This window comes from Salmo trutta, chromosome 31 (assembly GCF_901001165.1).
Source record: "Salmo trutta chromosome 31, fSalTru1.1, whole genome shotgun sequence".
NCBI classification, from domain to species: domain Eukaryota; kingdom Metazoa; phylum Chordata; class Actinopteri; order Salmoniformes; family Salmonidae; genus Salmo; species Salmo trutta.
In genome coordinates this window covers 22,422,405-22,447,741 of record NC_042987.1, presented here as the reverse complement: position 1 = coordinate 22,447,741, position 25,337 = coordinate 22,422,405, and the positions used below count along the sequence as shown (strand labels likewise).

Genomic DNA, 25,337 nt, shown 5'->3' with positions numbered 1-25,337 from the left:
TGGTGTGTTTAGTGCTACACACACACAGGACTCATGTTGATAGACACATACAGGCTGTTCAGATAACGAACACCACAGAGACAGAGCAGTCCTGAGAGGAGAGTGCAAGAGGAGACGGTCAGAGGGAACGGGGCAGGAAGAAAAAAAAAAAAAACAGGACCGGCCGGCGCTCCGCTCTCCTCCGATGGACCGACTCGCTGGGTGGTTAGTCTGTTTATTTAGTCTGGAGGTGATGGGAACAGAGTAACAGCCACTGCCAATTTTCTTTGCACAGAGAAAATATTCATGTGGACAGCTGGAATCCAGGGCAGTCAAAATGTGCATCCCAAACAGCACCCTATTCCTTTCATAGTGCACTACTTTTGACCAGGGCATTTTGTAGTGCACTATAAAGGGAATGGGGTTCTATTTGGGATGCATACGAAAAGTCTCAGGGCCAACAGATACAAGACCAAGCTCACATGAATACACAGCTCCAGATTCAAATCCCAGCACCATTCAAAAGGAATTTGAGAGGAGACAAGGGGATTTGGCAAGGCAATTAACAATTCAGAAATAGTAGATATGGGTGAATTAATCTGTCTGAAACATGAGTCTATTACCGTTTCAAAATGACAACGAATAAAAAGATAAACACCGCAACTGCTAATCATATCGAATTGTGTGAATAATGTAGTAGGTCGAGGTTCTCTGCTAATCCACTATACAAAACATTAGGAACACCTGCTCTTTCTACAACGGTGAATGCTATGATCCCTTATTGGATGAAGGGGAGGAATCAGGTTAAAGAAGGATTTTTAAGCCTTGAGACATGGATTGTGTATGTGTTCCATTCAGAGGTTGAATAAGCAAGAAAAAAGGTTTAAGTGCCTTTGAACAGGATGTTAGTAGGTGCCAGGCACACCAGTTTTAGAGTGTCAAAAACTGCAACACCGCTGGGATTTTCACACTCAACCGTTTCCCGTGTGTATCAAGAATGGTCCACCACCCAAAGGACATCTAGCCAACTTATCAACTGTGGGAATCATTGGAGTCAATATGGGCCAGCATCCATGTGGAATGCTTGGCACCTTGTAGAGTCCATGCCCAGACAAATTGAAGCTGTTCTAAGGGAAACAGGGGGGGCGGGGGGGGCGACTCACGATTAGGAAGGTGTATAACTGAATAAATGTGCCTTTATAAAACCGACTACACTTATCACTATAGGAACGCACCAATCACACTGTTGGAGTGCTGTTCCTGATCTCTATTTTATAGTAAAAAGGGAGCTGCCAAACGACCGAGGCAAGCAGATGAAAAGGGCGCAAAAAAAATGGGAAATTCAATTCTGAAACTAGTGTAGTGTTGCAACAACACTAGATGGACATCAAGAATGAGGCTGATAATAGATATGGCCATGAGCCATAGTTGATGTGGTTACGTGCGGTCCGGGTAACAAATGATTTTCTATCAACAACAAAAAACAAACTCAAGAAGCAGAGCAGCATGTCATCACGAATAAGGAAAGAATAACCAAAAACCAATGTGCTCTTGTTAACCATTATTGAGATGCCGAGTTCAAAGAAAAGTTTACGTTTGTGGTATACAAGGCCATTGGAAAGTGTTTCGCCTTGCACTTGCCTGTGAAAATGAGCAGACAGACTGCTGGTTGGGGGAGGGTTGGTTTGGGAGAAGGGAGGAGAATACCACCCAGTGAGATGGGGGCTGGGGTTGTGCTCATAGGAAACAGTTGTGCTGACTACAAGGCCTCACACCATGCAGTGGGACCACCCAGTTGCAGGCAGAATTTGTTTATTTTTATCCTTTGGGGAAAATTGTTCAGTGTGAGCTGTTTATTAGGGCTTTGATTTGTCATGTATCAACTTTTGCTTGCAGGGTGTGTGTATACACAAGTTGGACTTGTGTATAGTGGAGGTTTGGGGTCAAGAAGGAGAAAGGGGCGAAAAGCCCCCGCACTATGTGCTAGGCAGAGGTGCACGGGTCATCCTCCAGCTGCCTCTGTTGATGTCATGGGGCTCGAATGCAGCTCCGGGGTAGAGCATGTGTACAAACACAGGGAAACACATTTAAACTACTTAAAACATTAGAACACAAGCATCAGGCAAATGGTTGGTTGGTAAATGCAACAAAATAACATTACGTTAAGGATGACAAATCAATAGAATTCATTAAAAAAATGTTTTAATCAAATCATTTAAAAACTGGACAAATTTCCATTTTGTATACAAATACATTGAAAACATGAATTGTTAACATTCTTTCATGGACATCTATGGTATGTAGTGAGAGGCTTTATATGTTAGAGGTAATGCTTTATTTCTTTTGCTATTAATTAAAGTCAGCGGAAATTAATTTATGTCCAATTGAACCCTTACACAATAGTAACTGCATGATAAAACATTCACAACTCAACGGTACTTTTAATAGCGCCATATTTCCAAGTGAACAAGTCGAGTGGCTGTCCCCCTCAGCAATAACCTGATTTGGGCGTCATCCTTGTCAGTCGCTCTCCATCGATGGCATATTGCAATGCCAGGACTGTGTCTGTCAAGAGTAAGCCAAGGCCACAAAGTTAGAACATCTAGAGGGCACACTTGGGATCAACATTGGCTTTAGATATCAGGTTAGGCAAATGGAACTAGAAAAGTAACTGGTTACTCAACACATTCACATACCCAGTAATTTTCTTGCGTAGTCCACAATATCTGTCACCCCAGCCTCAATGTCATATGATGGCATCTCCATTGGCTTGAGAAAATCACTGGCCCTCTGGACAACACATAAGAAAACAAAGACAAATGGAACTTACTCATACAATACAAAGTCCTTTAACGTGTCAAATCTTTGATTATATTTCAATTCAAGCCAAAATTGGTGCAGTTATAGGTTCAGAATGTTTAAAGCTGCCCACTCAAGAAAAAAATTCAAACTGTAACCAGTGCCTGCAACCTGGTTCAGGTTGCCAGTCAACCTACCAAGGTATTTAAAAACAGCACAGGAATGAAATCAACATGTATTGATCACATCTTTACTAATGCTGCAGAAATTTGCTTTAAAGCAGTATCCAAATCCATAGGATGTAGTGATCACAATATAGTAGCCATATCTAGGAAAACCAAAGTTCTAAAGGTTGGGCCTAATGTAGTGTATAAGAGGTCATACAAGAAGTTTTGTCGTGATTCATATGTAAAGAATATTTGCTGGTCTGTGGTGTGTAATGAGGAGCAACCAGACGCTGAACTTGACATTTATGAAATTGCTCATTCCAGTTACTAATAAGCACACACCCATTAAGAAAATGACTAAAAACTGTTAAATCCCCTTGGATGGATGAGGAATTTAAAAAATTGTATGGTTGAGAGGGATGAGGCAAAAGGTATGGCAAATAACTCTGGCAGCCAAACTGATTAGCAAACGTACTGCAAATTAAGAAATCATGTAACTAAATAAAAAAACTATACTATGAAACAAAAATAAATTATATAAAAGAATGATAGTAAAAAGCTTTGGACCACCTTAGAATGACATTTTGGGAAAAAAAGGCAAACTCCGTTCCATCATTCATTGAATCAAATGGCTCATTGGTCACAAAACCCACTGGATGAAAAATGACAGGATAATAACGGATGATATTGCCACATCTTCAATTTAAGTCTACTACAAAGTGTTTGCCCTCAGGCCTAGAGGGAAGCAAAAGTCATTCCCCTACCCAAGAATAGTAAAGCACCCTTTACTGGCTCAAATAGCCAACCAATCAGCCTGTTACTAACCCTTAGTAAACTTCTGGGAAAAATGGTGTTTGACCAGATACAATACTATTTCACAGTAAACAAATTGACAGACTTTCAACACGCTTATAGGGAAGGACACTCAACAAGCACAGCACTTACAGAAATGACTGATAGGCTTCAGTGCAGCTTTGGACATTATCTATCGTAGTCTGCTGCTGGAAAACGTGTTATGGCTTTACATCCCCTGCTATAATGTGGATAAAGAGTTACTTGTCTAACAGAACACAGAGGGTGTTTTTTAATGGAAGCCTCTCAAACATAATCAGGAATTCTCCAGGGTAGCTGTTTAGGCCCCTTAATGTTTCAATCTTTACTAACGACATGCTTTGAGTAAAGCCAGTGTATCTATGTATGCGGATGACTCAACACTAAACACGTCAGCTACTACAGCGACTGAAATGGCTGCAACACTTGAAGAGCTGCAGTTAGTTTCAGAATGGGTAGCAAGGAATAAGTTAGTCCTAAATATTTCCAAAACTAAAAAGCATCTTGTAATGAATCATGTGGAAATTGAGCAAGTTGAGTTGACTACATTGCTTGGAGTAACCCTGGATTGTAAACGGTCCTGGTCAAAACATTGATACAACAGTAACTAAGATGGAAAGAAGTCTGTCCATAATAAAGCGCTGCTCTGCCTTCTTAACACTATCAACAAGGCAGGTCCTACAGGCCCTAGTTTTGTAGCACCCGGACTACTGTTCAGTCATGTGGTCAGGTGCCACAAAGAGGGACTTGGGAAAATTGCAGTAGGCTCAGAACAGGGCAGCTGGCCCTTAAAAGTACACAGAGAGCTAACATTAATGACATGCATGTCAATCTCTCATGGCTCAATGTGGAAGAGAGATTGACTTCATCACGACTTGTTTTTGTAAGAGGTGTTGACAAGCTGAATGCACCAAGCTGTCCGTTTAAACTACTAGCACACAGCTCAGACACCCATGCATACCCCACAACAACAGGGGACTGAAGAGACACACAAAAAGGTACAGACGCATGCATACGCATACATTGTGATACTGTTGCATTAAACATTTTGTATTGTAGATATGTAGTGGTTTAATGTGTTATGATGTACTGTTTTAGCTTTTGTTTTATATGTAATGTACGTGCTTTAATATGTTTGGACCCCAGGAAGAGTAGCTGCTGCCTTGGCAGTAGCTAATGGGGATCCCTAATAAATACTAAACGGAAATTTCACATATTCATCTGCAGCACAATGTGAAAATGTCGCATAGTTTTTTTGTCAAAAAAAGATAAGCATTTCCAATGACAACCATTTAGTAGGCAATACGTACTCTCAATTGGTTAAAATCACATGATGCACACCAGTGATGATATTGGAAAAAACTTATCTTCCTCTATCTTTTTTTACTACAAAAGATAGAAATGCAACATTTTCACATACATTGATGGGGTGGTGCTGGAGATGATTAATATGAAGTAGAACAATTGTGTAATTTCCCTTTAAGACGAGGTGAGAAAAAAGATGGGTATACCGTCAACTCCTCATGCACTAACTCCTCCAGCTCAGACACCTGGGAGATGGCCTCATACATGTCGGTCATGGGCACAATGGAGTCCTGCAAACAAGACTGGGAGTTAATATTCCTGAACACATCACTGTCTACTTGATACTATGTCAGACTGAAGACCAGGAAGTATCTAGTATCATTTCTTTAAAAAGTATTTATTTTTCTTACAAGCAACTAAACGGGATGCATCTGAAATGGCACCCCACTTCCTAGTCAGGGCCTAAAATTAACAAACGCCACTGCAAAATGCAGGTAAAATTTGGCATTGGTGGGTAAGATGTCCATTTCACCACCAATGTTGGCAGGTGGTCAGGGCTCCACTGTGTGAGCGCTTCACTTGCATTTGTGAATAAAAATAGTTAAGTAGGATCACATTTATAGTAAAATAAATGCTGCAGTAGCTGTATTCAAAGTATATCTACAGTTTTGTTTAATAGCTGATCAAATAAAAAAAATCACAAAAGTCAAAATATGAATCCTATAGCCTATCCCACCTCGCACTGCAACATTGCCTGGGGGCCGTGAGCATGTTAAGAGCTGCACAGAGGCATAAAAGCTGAAAACTTACTTGAAAGTCTACTGAACTGAGAGACTTTTATATTGTGTTTCCTGGCTATTTAAATTGTTTTATTCACAAGTGAGGTTGTTTTTCAATCTGAGTTTCAACTGCTAGGGAAGAGAAGACAACGCTGCTCCTAATCAGACAATCTCAGGCACAAACATGACTAACCATGGTAACCTCCCAACCTTAAAGGAGCAGGTGAACAGTTGTCTCATCTTTGATATTTTGGTTAAGAGTCACGTCACAAAAAATATGAAATGAAAACAATATACAACATTACTTAGTAGTAATACATTTGTTTTAGAAACATTACAAAGCATCCTCGTCTGTTTGTGTTTTGTAGGTGTAATTTTAGTTGCATTTTATTGAGTGGTGAGTCAATGTTTTAATCTACCTGCCAGTGGCTGGTGGACCAAAAAGTACTACTTTATCACAGCCAAGGTATTTTGATCTCACCTCCTCTGAGGAGCTGTTCTCCACTTCCATCTCATCAATCTTCTTCGGAAGATCAGCATCATTCACCCTGGATGTCCCGTTCAGTTCCTTTGCTCTATCACAAGGAACAAAATACATAAACATTTACCACTGAAAATCAATAACAAGATAGTTACTATCCATTCATGGCTTTGAGTGTACCTGTCTGCATAGCGTAGTGTGTTTAGAGTGTAATCGCATGAGGCCATTCCAGGAGACACCATAGCAATCTGGAACATAAGAAAACATTATAGCCGCTATTAAGTTAAAAGAACAAAGTGGAGGAGCAATTCAGCAGGTCGGACACGAGTCGTATGTGGCAGGGGCTCCTAACAATCACAGATTACAAAAAGAAAGCCAGCCACGTCACGGACACCAACGTCACCATACCGGACGAGCTAAACAGCCTTTTCCCCACGCTTTGAGCACAATCATGACTAAGACGACAACGAGGGCTACATATTTACGGTTTCCACAGAGGATGTGTAAGTCATTCAAATGTGTTAACCCTCGCAAGGCTGCCAGCCCAGGCGGAATCCCTATCCGCGCCCTAGAGCATTTGCAGACCAACTGGCTGGCTGTTGTGTTTTCGGGCATTTTCAATCTCTCTAACTCAGGCCGCTATCCCCACCTGCTTCAAGATGTCCACTATGATCCCCGTGCCCAAGAAAGGGAAAGTAACTGAATGACTAGGACCCGTAGCACTCACTCCATCATGAAGCGCTTCAAGAGGCTAGTTAAAAGACCACGTCACCTCTTCCCTCCCCAATTCGCCAACCACCCGACAGATTCACTGACGATGCAAATGCCATTGCACTGCACACTGCCCTAACCCACCTGGACAAAAGGAATCCCTATGTGAGGATTCTGTTCATTGACTACAGCTCGGCATTCAATACCATAGTGCCCTCTAAAGTTTACCACAAAGCTCACAGCCCTGAGACAGAACTCCTCCCTATGCAACTTGGTCCTGGACTTCCTGACGTGCCACCCCCAGGTAGTGAAGGTAGTCAGCATTCTCTTCGACACTGATCCTTAACACGGGGGTCCCACAAGGTGCGACCCCAGTCCCCTCCTGTACACCCACGACTGAGTGGCCTCACAGTTCCAACTCCATCAAGTTTGCTGACGACACGACAGTAGAAGGCCTGATTACCAACAGCGACAAGACTGCCTACAGGGAGGATGTGAGTACTCTGACAGCGTGGTGCCAGGTAAACAATATCTCCTCAACATCAGAAAAACAAACAGGAGTCGATTGTGGACAAGAGAAACAAGGCTAGGCACGCCCCCTTCCTCATCAATGGAGCCACCATGGACTGTCAAAAATGTGTTCGCCGAGGAACTTGACATCTCCGAGGAGCTGAAATGGTCAAACCACACAGACACCGTGGTGAAGGCAAGTTTCTTCAACCTCAGGATGCTGAAAAAAATGTGGCCTGTCTCCATGGGCCCTCGCAGTGTTCTACAGGAGCACCATCGAGAGCATACTGTCAGGCTGCATCACACTGGTAAGGCAACTCCACCGGCACGGACTGCAAGGTGCTACAGAGGGTGGTATGCTCAACCGAACGCACCCTTGGGTGCACACTGCCTACCCTCCAGGACACCTGCAACACCATGGGGGGAGGCCAAAAAGATAAATCAGGGACCCCAGTCATGGCCTGTTCACATCACTTAGATGCGGACAGTATAGGAGCATCATGGCAAAAAGTGTAAGACTGGCCAATAGCTTGTACCCCCAGATCAGACTGCTGTGAATAGACACCCCTAGTCAGCTACCTGCTCCCCGTTCTCCTCCTGCCCCCCATAACCATAGCTACATTAGTAGCTAATAAGCCATTTTTCAGATTGGGCCTCTAGAGCTAAAGCCCAAAGAGGAGGAGTCAAGCCTTACCATGCATGTCCTGGAGTTCTCTCCGATGAAGGAGTCTCGGAGCACCTGTGTCAGTTTGCTCATCCTGAAGGGTATGTGGTGGCTGTCCATCCCCAATGAGCGAATACATTCCTACAGGGAGAGGAGGGAGAGAGTAGGGTTTAAACCAGCGTTTCGCAAACTAGGGGTCGCAATCCCCCACAAGAGAAACTGAAAAAAATTAAATTAAAATAAAGCTTTGTCCATAGAACCAGGGTTACGTCAGTAACCTCTGGTAGCCACTAGATGCGGTTGTAATAAACAGAGTAGTTTTCTTCCTACAAAATGTGGCTCTATCCTTTGAACCGCTTAAACTACAAAGTATTATGACCCCCACCACTGAAAGACATGACTCTCAGGAACACAGGAGTCTGCTTTTTCCTTCCACAATGCCCACAAGCCAAAGGATTCATTAGAACAGAGTGGACAAGACCAGGCACTAAATCAGACAGGGTAAAAAAAAAAAAACAATGATGTTCTCTCTACACATTATTGCCTGACGATCCCAATACCTTTCTGATGCATTTCAGTCACTTCAAACCATACCTCCTTCAGATTGAAATACTGTCAGACTGATTTGTAATAGAATAATAGCCCCAATTAAAAAAGTAAACATTGATTACTTTTTTTATTATTATACATTCATTGATTGAGATATATATAAATAAAATGGGGTCGTGGGCCCAAAAAGTTTGGAAACCCCTGGCTTAGAATGAGTGAGGAGCTGCAGCTCTAAACTTAGTAACATTTAGAAAGAAACCCCCTGCAGAATAAGCTGCTCAGTGTATATTCTCAAATCATACAATTTAAAAAAAAGTTATTTTGAAGTCACAAGATATTGTTACATTGGTAATCTTGACATTGCCTACACATTTCTGAGGGCTTTTGCTGTATATACCGGTGGTATGCAGGTGGTTCATACCTGCTATATGATCAGGGTCATATTCACTAGGCACAAAACAGACTGCAACAGAGGGACAAACTGAACATGTCCAATTATAAACAGCCGCTCCCATTTTCTGTTGCAAAACATTTTGCTACGATGTGTACACTAATGAATACACCCCAGGTAAAAGGATTTCTAAAGAGTGAAAAATAGAAAGGACAGTGGGCTAGTAGTTGTAGACAGTAGTTGTATTCACCTTGAGAGCCAGCAGGCTGCGGTTGATCTCGGCCGTCTCTACCAGGGTCTGTCTGTCGTTGCTGCTGACGTCTGTGCCCCTCTCGTTCCCCGCCAGGTCCACCAGGGAAAACTTCCCGTGCAGCTGGTTCCTCTTCCGCAGGATCACCTGCAGGATGGCGTGGGAGCGAGACGAGTTGGCGTTGGCGGACGTCTGGCCGGACGTCCTGCGAAAGATGCAGCAAATCGTGGTCACAAATAAATCACTACACACTTTAGTTGCTTACACTTTAAAATAAGTTGCATCCTGGAGGACTCTATAGGGCTTCAGTATGCTAAAGTTAGATGAGATATTCATATTTGCCAAAATACAAAACAGGAACGGAAGACAACACACTTGCTAGACAGAGGGAGGGAAAACCAGGGGTCTGTTCAGGAGGGCGCAATGTTCCAGAACGTTCAGATAGAAATGCAGTGTAGACAAGCAGTGTAGACAAGATATGATTGTGCGTCAAGAAGAATATGGAATCCTGTAAGCTCTATTCATTCCATGTATATCTAACATTTTGAATGTTTCACCTCACTGAATACACTCCAGGTGGAGTCAAAACAACATATGTACCTGCATGCACTGCCCATCTCAATCATCTTGATGACGTCTTCAGCACATGACACGTACATCTCCTGCAGGCCGACCACCTGGACCTGTTGTTTCTCATCCTCTAGCACTCGCAGCTTGGCCTTCTTGTTCAGCAGATCAAACACCTGCATATGGGCAGCCAAGTGTGTTATTAGTGCTCTGGTCAAAAGTAGATCATTATATAGGTTGCCATTTGGGACACAACCTTAGTCATATCTAAAATTAGTGAAACTTTTGTTCCAATCATGATGGATTCTCCAACAACAAAACCAAATCACCAAGCTGCTTGATGAGTACTACGAGTGCTTCCTTCTCACCTTGCCATTGTAGATCTCAAAAAAGGTCACATAGGGGCACAGGTCCTGACTGGAATATCTCCTCTGCTTCAGAAGGGTGAACACATCCTGAGCTAAGCAACAAGTAAGAGGAACAAGGAGTTACAAGACACAAAGACATCATGGAAGGATGGCCTAAGTAAAGGTCATGTATAACATTTACCTACATAATTTTTTATTTAAAAAAAAATCTAAAATGTGAGAAGGAAAGATCTATTCTTTAGTAGTGACCTCAGAAATAAAGATATTTCCAGAAAATGATAACTAAGCCAATATTGTAATGTTGATATTGATAGAAAGTAGTCAATCATTTACCTGCCAAGGCATAGATCCCTTTGGAACTGTTCTGGCTCTTCCCTGAAAAGTCTCCTCCCATTGTCTGAATACAGTAAAAGATGGGTACAAATTTTACATGAGAAAACTGCTATAGTGTCAACCTGACAGGTAAATAGAAAGACTTACGTGAGTTTTACCACTTCCAGTTTGGCCGTAAGCAAAACAAGTTGCCATTCCTCCGTCGAAGATGGTCTGGACAAGAGGCTTGGCGGTAAACCTATCATTAAGAAATACAAGTATGTGATTGTCTTGCAAAAACAAGTAATGTTGATAGACCCAACAAACTTCATAAAGAGAACATACATGCAAACGGTATTTGAACAGAGCTTTTTTAATCCCCAAATAATTGTAAAATAAACTGAACATAATATTGTTTAGAAAACAAAAGTGAATACCTGTACACTAAGTCATTGGTGGATGACTCATCAAAGGAGTAGTCAAAATGGAAGACCTGGTTGTCCAGGTATTTGGTCAGGTCCACTTTCTGCTTGGGTTCATGAACAAGCAGCGTTCCATTACCAGGGATAGTCACCACATCAATTTCTTTCTTGGCCACCTCTAAGACAATCACACACAGAAACTCAACATTAGAATGGACCAAAGAAGCAGGGTGATGATACAAGGACTGAGTTAAAACGTACTTATTTCAGACAATTAAGCATACCTTTATTGTTGAGAGGACGCTTGCGAACACACACACAAATTCTATGAGCTTCAACCTGTTGAACAAAAATAATTTAAGATACATTCTCTAATATAAGCAATAATTATAAATTACCTTCCACATTTCAACACTTGTTCTTCATCTTACCGTATCCGATGGAGATAAAGGAAATACTTCCAAGGTCTCTCTGAAGTCTTCAATCATCTGGTAAAACTGCTTGTTCGGTCGGTTTGTGTCTCCAAACTACAGGAAGCAGAACTACATGTATAAGAGAAGTGATAAACTGGTGGGTCTGTAGTATTTCAAAATATTTTATTAAATGCTTTCACTAGTTTAACACCGATGTGGAAAACCGGTGTCAAAGCTGACGTGCATACCTATTTAATGTAGGCATGAGGTAATAACGGCATGTAAAATTTTGCGCTACACGTGCAACACAGCTTTCCTAACCTAGCCCACAATGTCTGATGTGTGCATCGAGCAGTCAACAAGTCGAGCAGTCATTTGAAAGAGTAAGAACATTTAAGCGAGACAACTCAAAGGCGAAATCCATTAACCAAGATAATGGCATTCATTGCCCTTGACAATCAACCGTTCTCTGTCGTGGGTGATATTGAATTTCGCGACTGGTCGAGCACCGGTACACACTAGGAGGGAGGTGAAGGCACTCAGAGTGTGGTGTCAGGAAAACAACCTCTCGCTCAACGTCAAAAAAACTAAAGGAGATGATCACATCAAAAGAACAGCAGGGGAGAAGGTGGAAAGTTAAGTTCCTCGGCATACACGTCACAGACAAACTGAAATGGTCCACTCACACAGACAGTGTGTGGTGAAGGCGGCGCAACAGCACCTCTTCAACCTCAGAAGGCTGAAGATATTTGGCTTGTCACCCAAAACCCTGAAACTTTTACAGATGCACAATCGAGAGCATCCTGTCAGGCTGTATCACCGCCTGGTACGGCAACTGCACCGCCCTCAACCACAGGGCTCAGGCTCTCCAGAGACCACGTTGTGCATCACCGGGGGCAAACTACCTGCTCTCCATGACACCTACAGCACCCGATGTCACAGGAAGGCAAAAAAGATCAAGGACAACTACCCGAGCCACTGCTTGTTCACACCGCTACCATCCAGAAGGCGAGGTCAGTACAGGTGCATCAAAGCCGGAACCGAGAGACTGAAGAACAGCTTCTATCTCAAGGCCATCAGACTGCTAAACAGCAATCACTAACTCAGAGGCTGCTGCCTATAATTGAGACTCAATCACTGGCCACTTTAATAAATGGATCACTAGTCACTTTATACAATGCCACTTCAATCATGTTCACATATCTTAAAATTACTCATATCACATGTATATACTGTATTTTATACCATCTATTGCACCTTGCCTATGCCGCTCAGCCATCCATATACATATTCTCATTCACCCCTTTATATTTGTGTGTATTAGGTAGTTGTTGGGGATTGTTAGATATTACTGCACCGTCGGAACTAGAAGCACAAGCATTTCGCTACAATCGCATTAACATCTACTAACCATGTGTATATGACAAATAAAAATTGATTCAACTTCCAAGTGGTATTTTTTTCAGATGGTGCCCTACCAGAGTTACACAGTAATAGCGTCACTGGTATTAGCTTCACGCCATATGGAACGCCGTTTGGGTCTTTGTGTGTCAAAAAAATATACACGTCAAATAAAACTATTATTGAATGTTGTGTGTTCTGAATTTGCACGTGCAAGCCAAGCGCCACCACTACTATCAGTAGCACTGTCAAAGCTGTACAAAAATAGTCTGCAAACAAGCAAATACCGGCCACGAATGATGTGTTTACATCACCGTGTTGGTAATAAAGCATTATTTGTTCGACCGCAACTTCTGGGGTAGCTAGCTAGCTTTAGCTTGGTACCTAGCTAGCACCAATACAACCAGCCTGAAAACAGTGACCAGTAGAAACTTCAGTCATTTTCATTATTCTTAGCAATGATTTAGGAATCCTTGTGAGTAAGTATTAGCTACGTAGCCACTTGTTGTTTGCCTACTGAAATTAAACTTCAGTTCGTGAAAATATATAGCTAGCCAGCTACTTAACCCGGTTGCCCAAAGCTAAAGTTATAAGCAGCCAGCTAGCTTCACCTGGCTAGTTAGGCTCAACTGGACCGTGTTGTGAAGCTAGCCACAATAAGAATTAAGCACAATAGTGTAGTTTGCAGTTTGCCTTCAAAATAAAAAAGTACCCATTTGAAAGTGATGCAGAAGGTTACAATTGGTGGAATCATGCCATATTTAGACTAGATAATGTTAAACAAGGTTTGAATGTAAAGCAATGAAATGGGGTATCAGTCTACTCAGTGACACCCACAGAACACAAATATTAGCGTTGTAGCTCTTATCGCGGGACTGTGACTGTGTGAAATCACCTCCCCAGTCAGCCTATGAAATGGGGTATCAGTTTAGGCAATACCTAATATATTTTTCCCCAACATCCTCCTGAGTTATCAGATTCCAAAACATCCACGCAGTATTGTTTTTCCTCTGGAATAGTGTTCAATACACATAGGTTGACAATAAATGTGTCTCCATTCAGTTATTTCAGAGTCCTGCAATAAGAGCTACAACGCTAATGTTGTCTGGATGTCACAGAATAAACTGATACCCCAGGTCATTATTCCACAATGCAACGGTAAGCCTGTACAGTGAAATAAGAATGCCCCCGATGAAATTCAAAAGTATAATAGCCCAGTGGGCGGCAGGTAGTCTAGTGGTTAGAGCGTTGGGCCAGTAACCGAATGGTTGCTAGATCGAATCCACGAGCTGACAAGGTAAGAACTGTCGTGCTGCTCCTGAACAAGGCAGTTAACCCACTGTTCCTAGGCCATCATTGTAAATAAGAATGAGTGCTTAACTGACTTGCCTCGTTAAAAAAATATATATTTGTATTTATTTAAATGTCATTGATCCACAATACATAGGTAAGGCTGTACAGTGAAATAAGTATGCCCCCAATGCAATTCCAAAGTTAACACATCCAGCGTGATTTCAGATTTGTTAAGTTAACAAATTGTCTTTTGCTGATTTTATACAACATTCCAACCTTGTTTAGCATGATCTATTCAATTATGGCATAATTATACTATTTGTATTCATTTGCATCACTGTCTCTGACATACTTTTATTTTGAAGGCTAACCGCAAAGTCCACATTGTGGCCAATTCTTATTGTGGGTAGCTTCACATAGATGGGTCCGACCACCATTAATCAAATAAAAAATCTTATAAATTAGGGTTATTTTAGATGATACCTAGCTACTGAAACAGATTGTCGTTTTGCTATGTTTGAGGAAGAACATTGTTTGCATTATGAGCTAGCTAGCTTGACTTTTTTTGACTAGCACTGATGGTGCGCGAGACAACTTTACCAGCGTCATAGCATACATATCGATGAATGATGTGACATGAAATACGAGTGATAGTGTAATCAGTGTAATAACTACGTAAAAAATGTATGAACGTGTTAAATTAGTATGTGATGTGCAGTCATATTCTGGACAAAACGTGAGAATGTGAGAATGAAACGACTGAACAAATGAACAACGAAACAGCACAGCAAGTAAGTGAAAGAAATAGGTTTTGATTATGTTTTACTGGTAATGGGGACACATGTAAATGCCAACAAAATAACTTTTTGGTCAGTGTGGTGTGTGTGTGTGTGTGTAACCTTTATTTAACTAGGCAAGTCAGTTAATAACAAATTCTTATTTACGGAGGATGCTGGGCCAATTGTGAGCCGCCCTATGGGACTCCCAATCACGGCCGGATGTGATACAGCCTGGATTCGAACCAGGGACTGTAGTGATGCCTCTTGCACTGAGATGCAGTGCCTTAGGCCTCTGTGTCCATGCGCGTGTGTGTTAACTATTTAACGGTACTAGAATGCTTAAAAGGCCGCTATTTAAAAAAAATATCGGTATCTGTTTTTTTGGCAAGGAAAATTTCGGATATCGGTAAAAAAAATGTAAAATCGGTGCATCTCTAATAGAAATTAATTGGGGGAATTAACGGTAAGTTAGCTATAGACCTACTGGTCTGCATCTTCACGAAAGCTCATTTCCACAGGACAATAGTACCATGTAAACATTATACAATATCTCATACCTTTCCCTTCTTGGGCACGTCATAACTCTTGAATGCATGGGACAATCTTTTGTTCACTGGTTTGCTCATGTCTGCAGGTACCACGGAGCTCCGTTTGTCTGAAAGAGAGAAGATATCAAATGTGATGAATGATGCTCACGAAGATAGCGGGGCATCTCAGAGTCTAGAATCATGTCCCCAGTCCATTTAATGTCTTATTAATTGTGATCTATAAGGCAAAACTAATCGTAGATCAGCACTCCTCTAAGACTATTTATGTATACATGTCCAGAGCGATAAACAGTGATGTGTGACTCAAAGTTCCTAAAGCTCACTTGAGGTGACTAAGACACTCTTGGTCTCGTTGACTGGCGGCAGGACAACAGTCTGTCTCTGATCGTTCCTCCTCCCCTCTCGGTTGGGCACACCTGGAAAATGAAGCATGTTGAATATCAAGAAGACACAGAGGGGGAAAAAAATTGAGGGTAATGGAATTCATTATTTGAATGAAAGTAAGAAATATAGCCTGAGCGCCAGTCGGTTTGTATCATGCCAACTCCCTGTCACTCGACAATGACAGCAATGGAGTTGGCAAGAGCACAAACAGATCTGGGGCCAGTATATAAGGGATAGGCAATAAATCAGAAAGCACAAAATGAGAAGCAACCCCCACCAGAAGCTTTGAGGACAGAGGGTGGATACTCTGAAGACAGGAATTCTTGTTTAGTCTTAGCAGGTTCAGAGACTGGAGCAGGGGCCCGGAACAAGCATGTCTGCCGTATGGACTTTCTAGGAAGTGGAACTGAGTAGAAGAGTACAGTTAGCCTAAGACCTTAACCACTACAGTTGAATTAAGTAGTCTTGGTATGATTAATAACTCTTGTTCATCATCCTTCTGATCCCAACACTAGGCCAGTGGTGTAAAGTACTTAAGTAAAAATTCTTGAAAGTACTAAAGAAGTTTTTGGGGCATCTGTACTTTACCATTTGTATTTTTGACAACTTTTACTTCACAACATTCCAAAAGAAAAATGTACATTTTACTCCGTACATTTTCCCAGACACCCAAAGGTACGTTACATTTTGACTGCTTAGCAGAACAGAAAAATTGTCTTAGATTTGGGTATGTAATGTTAGGCGAAAATTGAAGAGAAAAAAAGGGTCCGCTCCTTATGGTATTTTTACTTTTACTCAAGTATGACAATTGGGTACTTTTTCCATCACTGCACTAGACACTAAACCATATAAATATCATGATTTCAAATGTAGGCCTAGTAAACAGCTGGCCAGCTCCTTTTCCACTACTAATTCTCAATGTGTGTTTAATTTTAGCTGGGCGAATCAGGCATGCCATACGCTATGTCAAACTCATTCCACGGAGAGCCGAGTGTCCGCGAATTTTTGATCCATCCTTGATTGACGAATTAAGGTCACTAATTCCACTAGTAAGCACCCTCTGTTGAACAAGTTGAGGGGACTAAATTACTTTGTGTCACCTTAGATTCTAAACTGTCATGGTGAAAATATATACATTCAACGGTTGTAAAGATGTGGAGAGGTCTGTTCATAAGAAAGAGATGCTCGACTTTGACACCACACTTCAAAAAGCAAGTCCTGCAGGCTCTAGGTGTCTTATCTTGATTATTGTAGTCAAGTGGTGAAACGAAAATACCTAGTTAAGCTGCAGCTAGCCCAGAACAGAGTGGCACGTCTTGCACTTCATTGTAATCAGGAGGCTAATATAAATACTATGCAGGCCAGTCTCCCTTGGCTAAGAGTTGAGTGTGACTGCATCACTTCTTTATATAAGAAACATGTGGAAAATTCAAAATTGTTTACAGTGAACTTATACACAGCTGACACACACACACACACACTTACCACACCAGACATGCCACCGGGGGTATTTTCAGTCCCCAAATCCAGAACAAATTCAAGAAAGCATACAGTATTATATAGAGACATTATTGCATGGAAGTCCCATCTCATATTGCTCAAATGAACAGCAAACCTGGTTTAATTTTTTTATGACAAAATACCTCATGGCACAATGCCTCTGCCCTAGATAGTGTGTAGGTATGGATATGTAGACAATGTGTGCCATTTTTAAATGTATGTAGTTCTGTACTTGAGCTGTTCTTGTCTAATAATGTTCTGTATTAAGTCATATTTCATGTGGACACATGTAAGAGTAGCTGCTGCTTTCGCAACAACGGGGATCCTAAAACAACCTCACCTGGTTGTCGAGGTCTTAATTGAAAGGTGAAAACCCGCAGACACTCGGCCCTCTGTGGAATGCATTGAACTAGAAAGAGTGCTAGTACCCTTAAAACTGCTTAGGGTCACTTTACAGTACAAATACACTCAGTATACCAAACATCAGGAACACCTTCCTAATATTGAGTTGCACCCCACCCTCAAAACAGCCTCAATTCATTGGGGCATGGACTCTACAAGGTGTTGAAAGCGTTCCGCAGGGATGCTGCGCCCATGTTGACTCCAATGCTTCCCACAGTTGTGTCAAGTTGGCTGGATACCCTTTGGGTGGTGGACCATTCTTGAAAAACCGAGCAGCGTTGCAGTTCTTGACACAAACTGGTGTGCCTGGTACCTACCACCATACCCTGTTCAAAGGCACTTAAATCTTTTGTCTTGCCCATTCACCCTCTGAATGGCACACAAGCAAAATCCATGTCTCAATTATATCAAAGCTTAGAAATCCTTCTTTAACTGGTCTCCTCCCCTTCATCTACACTGATTGAAGTGGACTTAACAGGTGACATCAATAAGGGATCATAGCTTTCACCTGGTAAGTCTGTCATGGAAAGAGCTGTTCTTATTGTTTTGTATACTCAGTGTATGTCTATATAGTTTCAACCACAGTAGGCTGATATAATATTGAGTAGACATATTTTGGAACCTATTGTCACAAAATTGAATTCTAGTTGTAAACAGTATGGTATAGGTCTTGTCTGTACATAATTGGTAGCCATCACGTACCAAATAGTTCAATTATTTATGTACAGATTACGTACTGTCCCACTACAAGCTCAGTTCCACTCAACACCAAGTGTGTAAATTTATTGTGCACCATTGATTAAAGAGTTATTATGCACCTGAAGATACAGGCCAATATGTGATTTTATCTTCAAATCAAGGTATAACTGAGGAAAACAGCGATTTAGCATATGATTTGGTTAGAGAGGAACATGCATTGCATGCAAACCTGTCTCCTCAGGAGGAACCACTTGAGCAGAACCTTATGAAGGAAATATCCATAATTAACCACCTCTCACACACCACACCACTGAAACACACACTTCTAAGACAGGGGTAGGCAACTAGATTCAGCCACAGGCTGATTTTTGTCGGAGCGAATGGTGGGGTGCTGGAACATAATTACAGTAATTAGTTCACTGCAAATTGGCCGCAACTAAGCCCAAAAAGATATTTGAAAAGAACAATAATTTCATACCTTGATAACATTGAGACACAATCACGTCTCTTTTTTTATTCATGGAAATACTTGAACAGAGTTCCTAAATTAACAGATTTTCATACACTAAACTCATTTTTTGCTGAATTCACAGTATTTTCTAACCTCCCCAAAAAACTTGTTCTAACTAAGCATAATAACTCAAGACAAGTCACTTACGATTGGAAGGAGCAGGGATCCTGGATGAACGGAGACGGCTTTCATATTTCTGGAGAAAATAAGATTGCACATGTAAGCAACATTGGTCCTAAAATCAGGAACATCAACTTTGAAATGTAATAGACTTTGAACCTCAAGTTCCTAGGCCCACCCCTAGAGTATGCTTACCTTCTCTGGAGGAGCAGGTGTAGTAGCGGATTTCATGTGCTCAAAAAGCTCTTCATTCAGGGACCATAATTCATTAATTTCGAGCTAAATGACAGGAATAGGAGCAGTACGTCAACAAACCGCAGTTTCTTAAAAAAAATACAAATAATTAAACTTGCAGCACATAGCATAGCTAGATCTATGAAAGACCCAACTATTGTCTTCCAGATCTCTTACATGAATCCAAACGTATTACATGTCACTCAAACTAGTTTAAATGGCGATATTTCACTCAAAGAAACATGTTAGTACTTTGTTCATTAGTCCACTGTTGATATGGTCCCAAAAATGCATCAGTCAAAATTAAAAGCACTTTCAGTCAATTGTTCTCTGTAACATAGACAAGGAACTCTTGAGCCACTTACCTCCTTTCCCCTGCATACAGATTTCTCAAACCATTCAACCTTTACAATAGATGTTGTGGAATCAACAGTTTTGACGTTTGCAGGATGCACTCGCCCTATAAAACACATTCAGCCATCAGTCACTTTACAGCACCTGTTAGCAAGTTCACGCCAATGCCTAGCCGACTAAACTCCACGGGGGAAGAAGTTGGTGGAGTTCATTAGAAACTTCCTTCACCGTAGAGTTTAGTCAGTTAATCAAGGTGCAATGCCCTGCCTGGACCAGCGTTAGCTACTCCACTGTAACGGTAGTCACCCATTTCTACAAAAGTTTAACGTTAGCTATACTATAAAAAAAATTATAATCTACGGATGGCTTCATCATTATCCTATCCAACTAACGTTAGCTAAGTCAACTCCTGTACCTAGCTACATTTACTAAAGTGTTTAGCCAGCTTGTTTTTTTGTAACTACAATAGCTAACTATTTAAAGTCAGTAGGTACCTTGAATAATGACAGACTATTAGCTAGTTACTGTAAATCAAAAACCACACAGGTAACGACGTTAGCTATTCGCAGTTAACGTTGTATTGAGTAAATTCGGCTAACGCGTTAGCTGTGCTTAACTCATTCACCTGTACAGTACAGTAACTGACTTAAGCAACAACAAAAACGTTAGCCACTGTAGCTAATATAACAACAGCCAAATACATAACTTACGTTAATGTTTGCTAACTATGAAGCGAAATCATGTGGGAGGCAAATGTAACTTACTAACACTAGCTAACCACCTTAACGTAACGTGTATATTTGGTTGTATTGCAGGGCACATTTGAAAGAGACCTAGCCAACGTTAGGTCTCAATATGTCTTTCCTCGTCAAATAAAAAGGTAACGTTATAATAAAAAAGTTAGCTACACAGCTTACCGTCGCTTCTTTGGATGTTGACTGAAAGCCCAACAAGAAGGTTCGCCATAGTTGAATCCATGTTAATTCGTGTAAGCACTTGACATATGTTGAAAAGTTATCAAACTCCAGTCAACCGCCAAAGATTTGAAAGTCGTCGCACGTCAGCGGAAGAAGTAGAAAAAGGCGATGCTCATTGGTCGTGGGCAAGGATGTTTAGTTTTAGGCTTGTTCACCTAATTCGACAATTTGAAAAACAAGAAAACATAAAACTTTAAAAAGACACCCATGTCATATGCACATGAGTAAAATCATATAGGATAACACGCAATAAAGTCTAGGACGTATTTCCTTTGTGGTCCTCTTGTGCCAAGATGGCTCGACAAAATTGACAACACGGTTGTAACGTAAACGTCGTCATGGCTAGAAGAACTCCAGCTTTTCTCAAATTAATGGCAGATTTGAATTTTCGTAGCAGGTCAGGAGAATTTACGCAGCACCGGCAGGTTAGGATAAATAACATAGCAGGTTGAGATGATTAGATTAAGGTTAGCTAAAATGCATAAAACGAAAACTTTTGACTTTAATTTGACCAAAGCTGTATCCCTTTTAGTCATAAAAACAAATAGAAGAAAAACATGTGGTAGTCTTTTATTTTGTACCTTTAATAGAAACCATTCACTTGAACTAATGTCGTTTTTGACATTTTGACATATTGCTTGCATTTCCCATTTTAAATATGGGTGTATGATGCAATGACATGCATAACCACAGTGTGGCAGTAGCTAGCTACCACCTTGGAACATCTAGCTGCCGGCCAGCAACATGGCATGTTTTTTGAACCTCCGAAATGACCAATGAATGTATACAGTGTTATCCGCCACTTCCCACATTGGTGCATAGTGCTCGTTTAGGAAAGTTATATTCAAGGTCTTGCAGATAAGCATTTCACGGTAAGATCCAGTTTTGTATTCGGCGCATGTGACAAATAAAATGTGATTTGATTTGAATCAGTCTTGGAAGATCATGTAATGATTCATCAGCATTCAACTTAACATAAAAACACCACCTAATTTCTTATGATATTTTAGGATGGTTAGCTGAATAGTCCACAAAAAGTATCATCCGTCCAAAACTGCCAAATACTTGTATTAATGTAGGCTAAACTGTCTGGCGAATGTCCCACAATAACATCCTGTTGTCCTGCATTTTGGTATTTTAAATGTGGTCACCCTAATATATTATGACTCTCAAATCAAATTCAACAATTTGTTACTGTGACTCATTATGTTATTTAGTGTAATCAATGATTTGAGCTTGATACCTTCCACCATTTATTTCGAATGCCCAGCTTGCCCCCCAAGATGTTCCTGGGACCTGCCTGAGGACATCATTACCTTGTTTTGTGTGGATGGAGGATAAGTGACACCATTTTACGGGAAGAGCAATAGTTACTTTATCTGCCATTTAACCCAGCTTGTGGGAAAATACAGTCATTGGACAATTTGGTAAAAAACTGTAACAGTTTGCTCTTTCATTTGTAGGGGGCTTTGAAAAGGCTAAATGAGTCATTTGGTTTCGCATTAGGCCTAAAAAGTGTTTAAACTGATTTGCTAATACAGATTGGCCAGGTTACAGACCATGAGAACATATTTCCCTGAGTTCAACTAATGGATGAATACCTAATGAGTCTAGATTATTGGTAGATTAGACTCAATCACAACATAGCCTGGCCAGAATAGACATGTGGTGGCCAACAATATAAAACAATAGACACATAATCCAAAAGTTAAAAATAAAGAAATTAAGAAATATCAGAACCAGCAATGTCAGAGTCTGGAATATATATACATTTTGCATTTATATTTTTGTTTACTATATATATATATATATATACTGTATGTATACAGTACCAGTCAAAAGTTTGGATACACTTACACATTCCAGGGTTTTTCTTAATTTTTACTACTTTCTACATTGTAGAATAATAGTGAAGACATCAAAACTATGAAATAACACACATGGAATCATATAGTAACCAAAAAAGTGTTAAACAAATTCTTCAAAGTGACAGCTTTGCACACTCTTTGCAATCTCTCAACCAGCTTCACATGGAATGCTTTTCCAACAGTCTCGAAGAAGTTCCCACATATGCTGAACACTTCCTGCTTTTCCTTCACTCTGCAGTCCAACTCATCCCAAACCATTCCAACTGGGTTGAGGTCGGGTGATTGTGGAGGCCAGGTCATCTGATGCAGCACTCCATCACTCTCTTTCTTGGTCAAATAGCCCTTACACAGCCTGGAGGTGTGTTTTGGGTCATTGTCCTGTTGAAAAACAAATGATAATCCCACTAAGCGCAAACCAGATGGGATGGCGTATCACTGCAGAATGCTGTGGTAGCCATGCTGGTTAAGTGTGCCTTGAATTCTAAATAAATCACTGACAGTGTCACCAGCAAAGAACCATCACACCTCCTCCTCCATACTTCACGGTGGGAACCATACATGTGGAGATCTTATGTCTATTGCTCATGTTTCTTGGCCCAAGCAAGTCTCTTCTTCTTATTGGTGTCCTTTAGTAGTGGTTTCTTTACAGCAATTCGACCATGAAAGCCTGATTCATGCAGTCTCCTCTGAACAGTTGATTTTGGGACATGTCAGTTATTTGAACTCTGTGAAGCATTTATTTGGGCTGTAATTTCTGAGGCTGGTAACTCTAATGAACTTATCCTTTGCAGCAGAGGTAACTCTGGGTATTCCTTTCCTGTGGCGGTCCTCATATGAGAGCCAGTTTCATCATAGCGCTTGATGGTTTTTGCAACTGCACTTGAAGAAACGTTCAAAGTTCTTGAAATGTTCCGTATTGACTGACCTTCATGTCTTAAAGTAATGATGGACTGTCGTTTCTCTCTGCTTATTTGAGCTGTTCTTGCCATAATATGGACTTGGTCTTCTACCAAGTAGAGCTATCTTCTGTATACCACCCCTACCTTTTCACAACACAACTGATTGGTTCAAACGCATTAAGAAGGAAAGAAATTCCACACATTAACTTTTAACAAGGCACACCTGTTAATTGAAATGCATTCCAGGTGGCTACCTCTGGAAGCTGGTTGAGAGAATGCCAAGAGTGTGCAAAGCTGTCATCAAGGCAAAGGGTGGCTACTTTGAACAATCTCAAATATAAAATATATTTAGATTTGGTTACTTTTTTGGTTAGTACATGATTCCATATGTGTTATTTCATAGTTGTGATGTCTTCACTATTATTCTACAATGTAGTAAATAGTACAAATTAAGAAAAACCCTGGAATGAGTAGGTGTGACGAAACTTTTGACTGTATATATAATGGTGTGTATAGACAGTATGGACAGTATATGAATTGAAAAGGTTTGTACAGCAGTAGTAACAGTAGTTATATAGGATAAGCCATGACTAGAATACAGTATATACATATATAACATTATTAAAGTTACCAGTGTTCTATGACTATGTAAATAGGGCAAAACAGTCTCTAAGGTGCAGCGTAGAGTACTGCGTGGTAGCCGGCTACTAACAGTGACTAAGGTTCAGGGCAGGGTACTGGGCGGAGGCTGGCTAGTGGGCGGAGGTTGGCTGTTTAACTTCTTGAGATAAAAGCTGGTCCCAGCTTTGATGCACCTGTACTTTGTACTGTCTCCTCCTTCTGGAAGGTCGCTAGGTGAACAGGTTGTGACTCGGGTGGCTGAGGTCCTTGATGATCTTCTTGGCCTTCCTGTGATACTGGGTGCTGTAGATGTCCTGGAGGGCAGGCAGTGTGCCCCTGATGATGCGTTGGGCTGAACGCACCACCCTCTGGAGAGACCTGCAGTTGCGGATGGTGCAATTGCCATACCAGGTGGTGATACAGCACGACAGGATGCTCTCAGTGGTGCATCTGTAGAAGTTTGTGAAGGTCTTATGGGCCAAGGCAAATTTCTTCAACCTCCTGTGGTTGAGCCCTGTGTGAAGGGACCATTTCAGGTCGTCAGTGATGTGCACGCTGAGGAACTTGAAGCTTTTGACCCTCTCCACTGCGGCCCCGTCAATGTGGATGGGGGCGGGCTCTCTCCTGTCTCCTGTAGTCCATGATCAGCTCCTTCGTTTTGTTGACTTTGAGGGAGAATTTATTTTCCTGGTACCACTCCACCAGTGCTCTCACCTCCTCCCTGTAGGCTGTCTCGTCATTGTTGGTAATCAGGCTTACCACTGTTGTCACGGCTGTCGTAGGAATGAGAGGACTAAGGTGCATAGTGTGTGTCGTTCCACATTTTATTTAATCTGTGAAACTTTGCAAATACATAAATAAACTGAATAAACAAAATAACAAACCGTGACGCAGAGGAGAAACAAACACTACTCAAAAATAATCACCCACAAAACCCAGGAAGAAAAACCCCAATTAGAGACAACGAGGACCAGCTGCCTCTAATTGGAGATCATCCCAAACAAACCAACATAGAAAATAACAGCTTACCATGGTCAGGACGTGACAACTGTTGTGTCATCAGCAAACTTGATGATTGAGTTGGGGTCGTGCGTGGCCACATAGTCATGGGTGAACAGGAAGTACAGGGGCCCCTGTGTTGAGGATCAGCGTGGCGGAGGTATTGTTGCCTACCTTCACCACTTGGGGTCAGCCCGTCAGGAAGTCCAGGACCTAGTTGCACAGGGAGGGTTCAGACCCAGGGCCCTGA

General features: G+C 41.3%; 1 protein-coding gene across 1 annotated transcript; it reads right to left on the bottom strand.

The window, feature by feature from the left end:
* Positions 1-2,164: 2,164 nt before the first annotated feature.
* Positions 2,165-20,906, bottom strand: LOC115169768 (kinesin-like protein KIF2C). Its single transcript, XM_029725692.1, has 21 exons — positions 20,641-20,906; positions 19,735-19,829; positions 19,331-19,414; positions 19,163-19,211; positions 16,181-16,309; positions 15,843-15,935; positions 15,529-15,626; positions 11,517-11,612; positions 11,370-11,424; positions 11,101-11,263; positions 10,832-10,922; positions 10,685-10,748; positions 10,352-10,443; positions 10,017-10,159; positions 9,417-9,621; positions 8,257-8,367; positions 6,522-6,589; positions 6,342-6,435; positions 5,288-5,371; positions 2,676-2,769; positions 2,165-2,544 (listed from the first exon to the last, which is right to left on the bottom strand). The coding sequence occupies exons 1-21, from the start codon at positions 20,699-20,701 to the stop codon at positions 2,468-2,470; spliced, it is 2,046 nt and encodes a 681-aa protein (XP_029581552.1). The 5' UTR covers positions 20,702-20,906; the 3' UTR covers positions 2,165-2,467.
* Between the last annotated feature and the right edge of the window lie 4,431 nt (positions 20,907-25,337).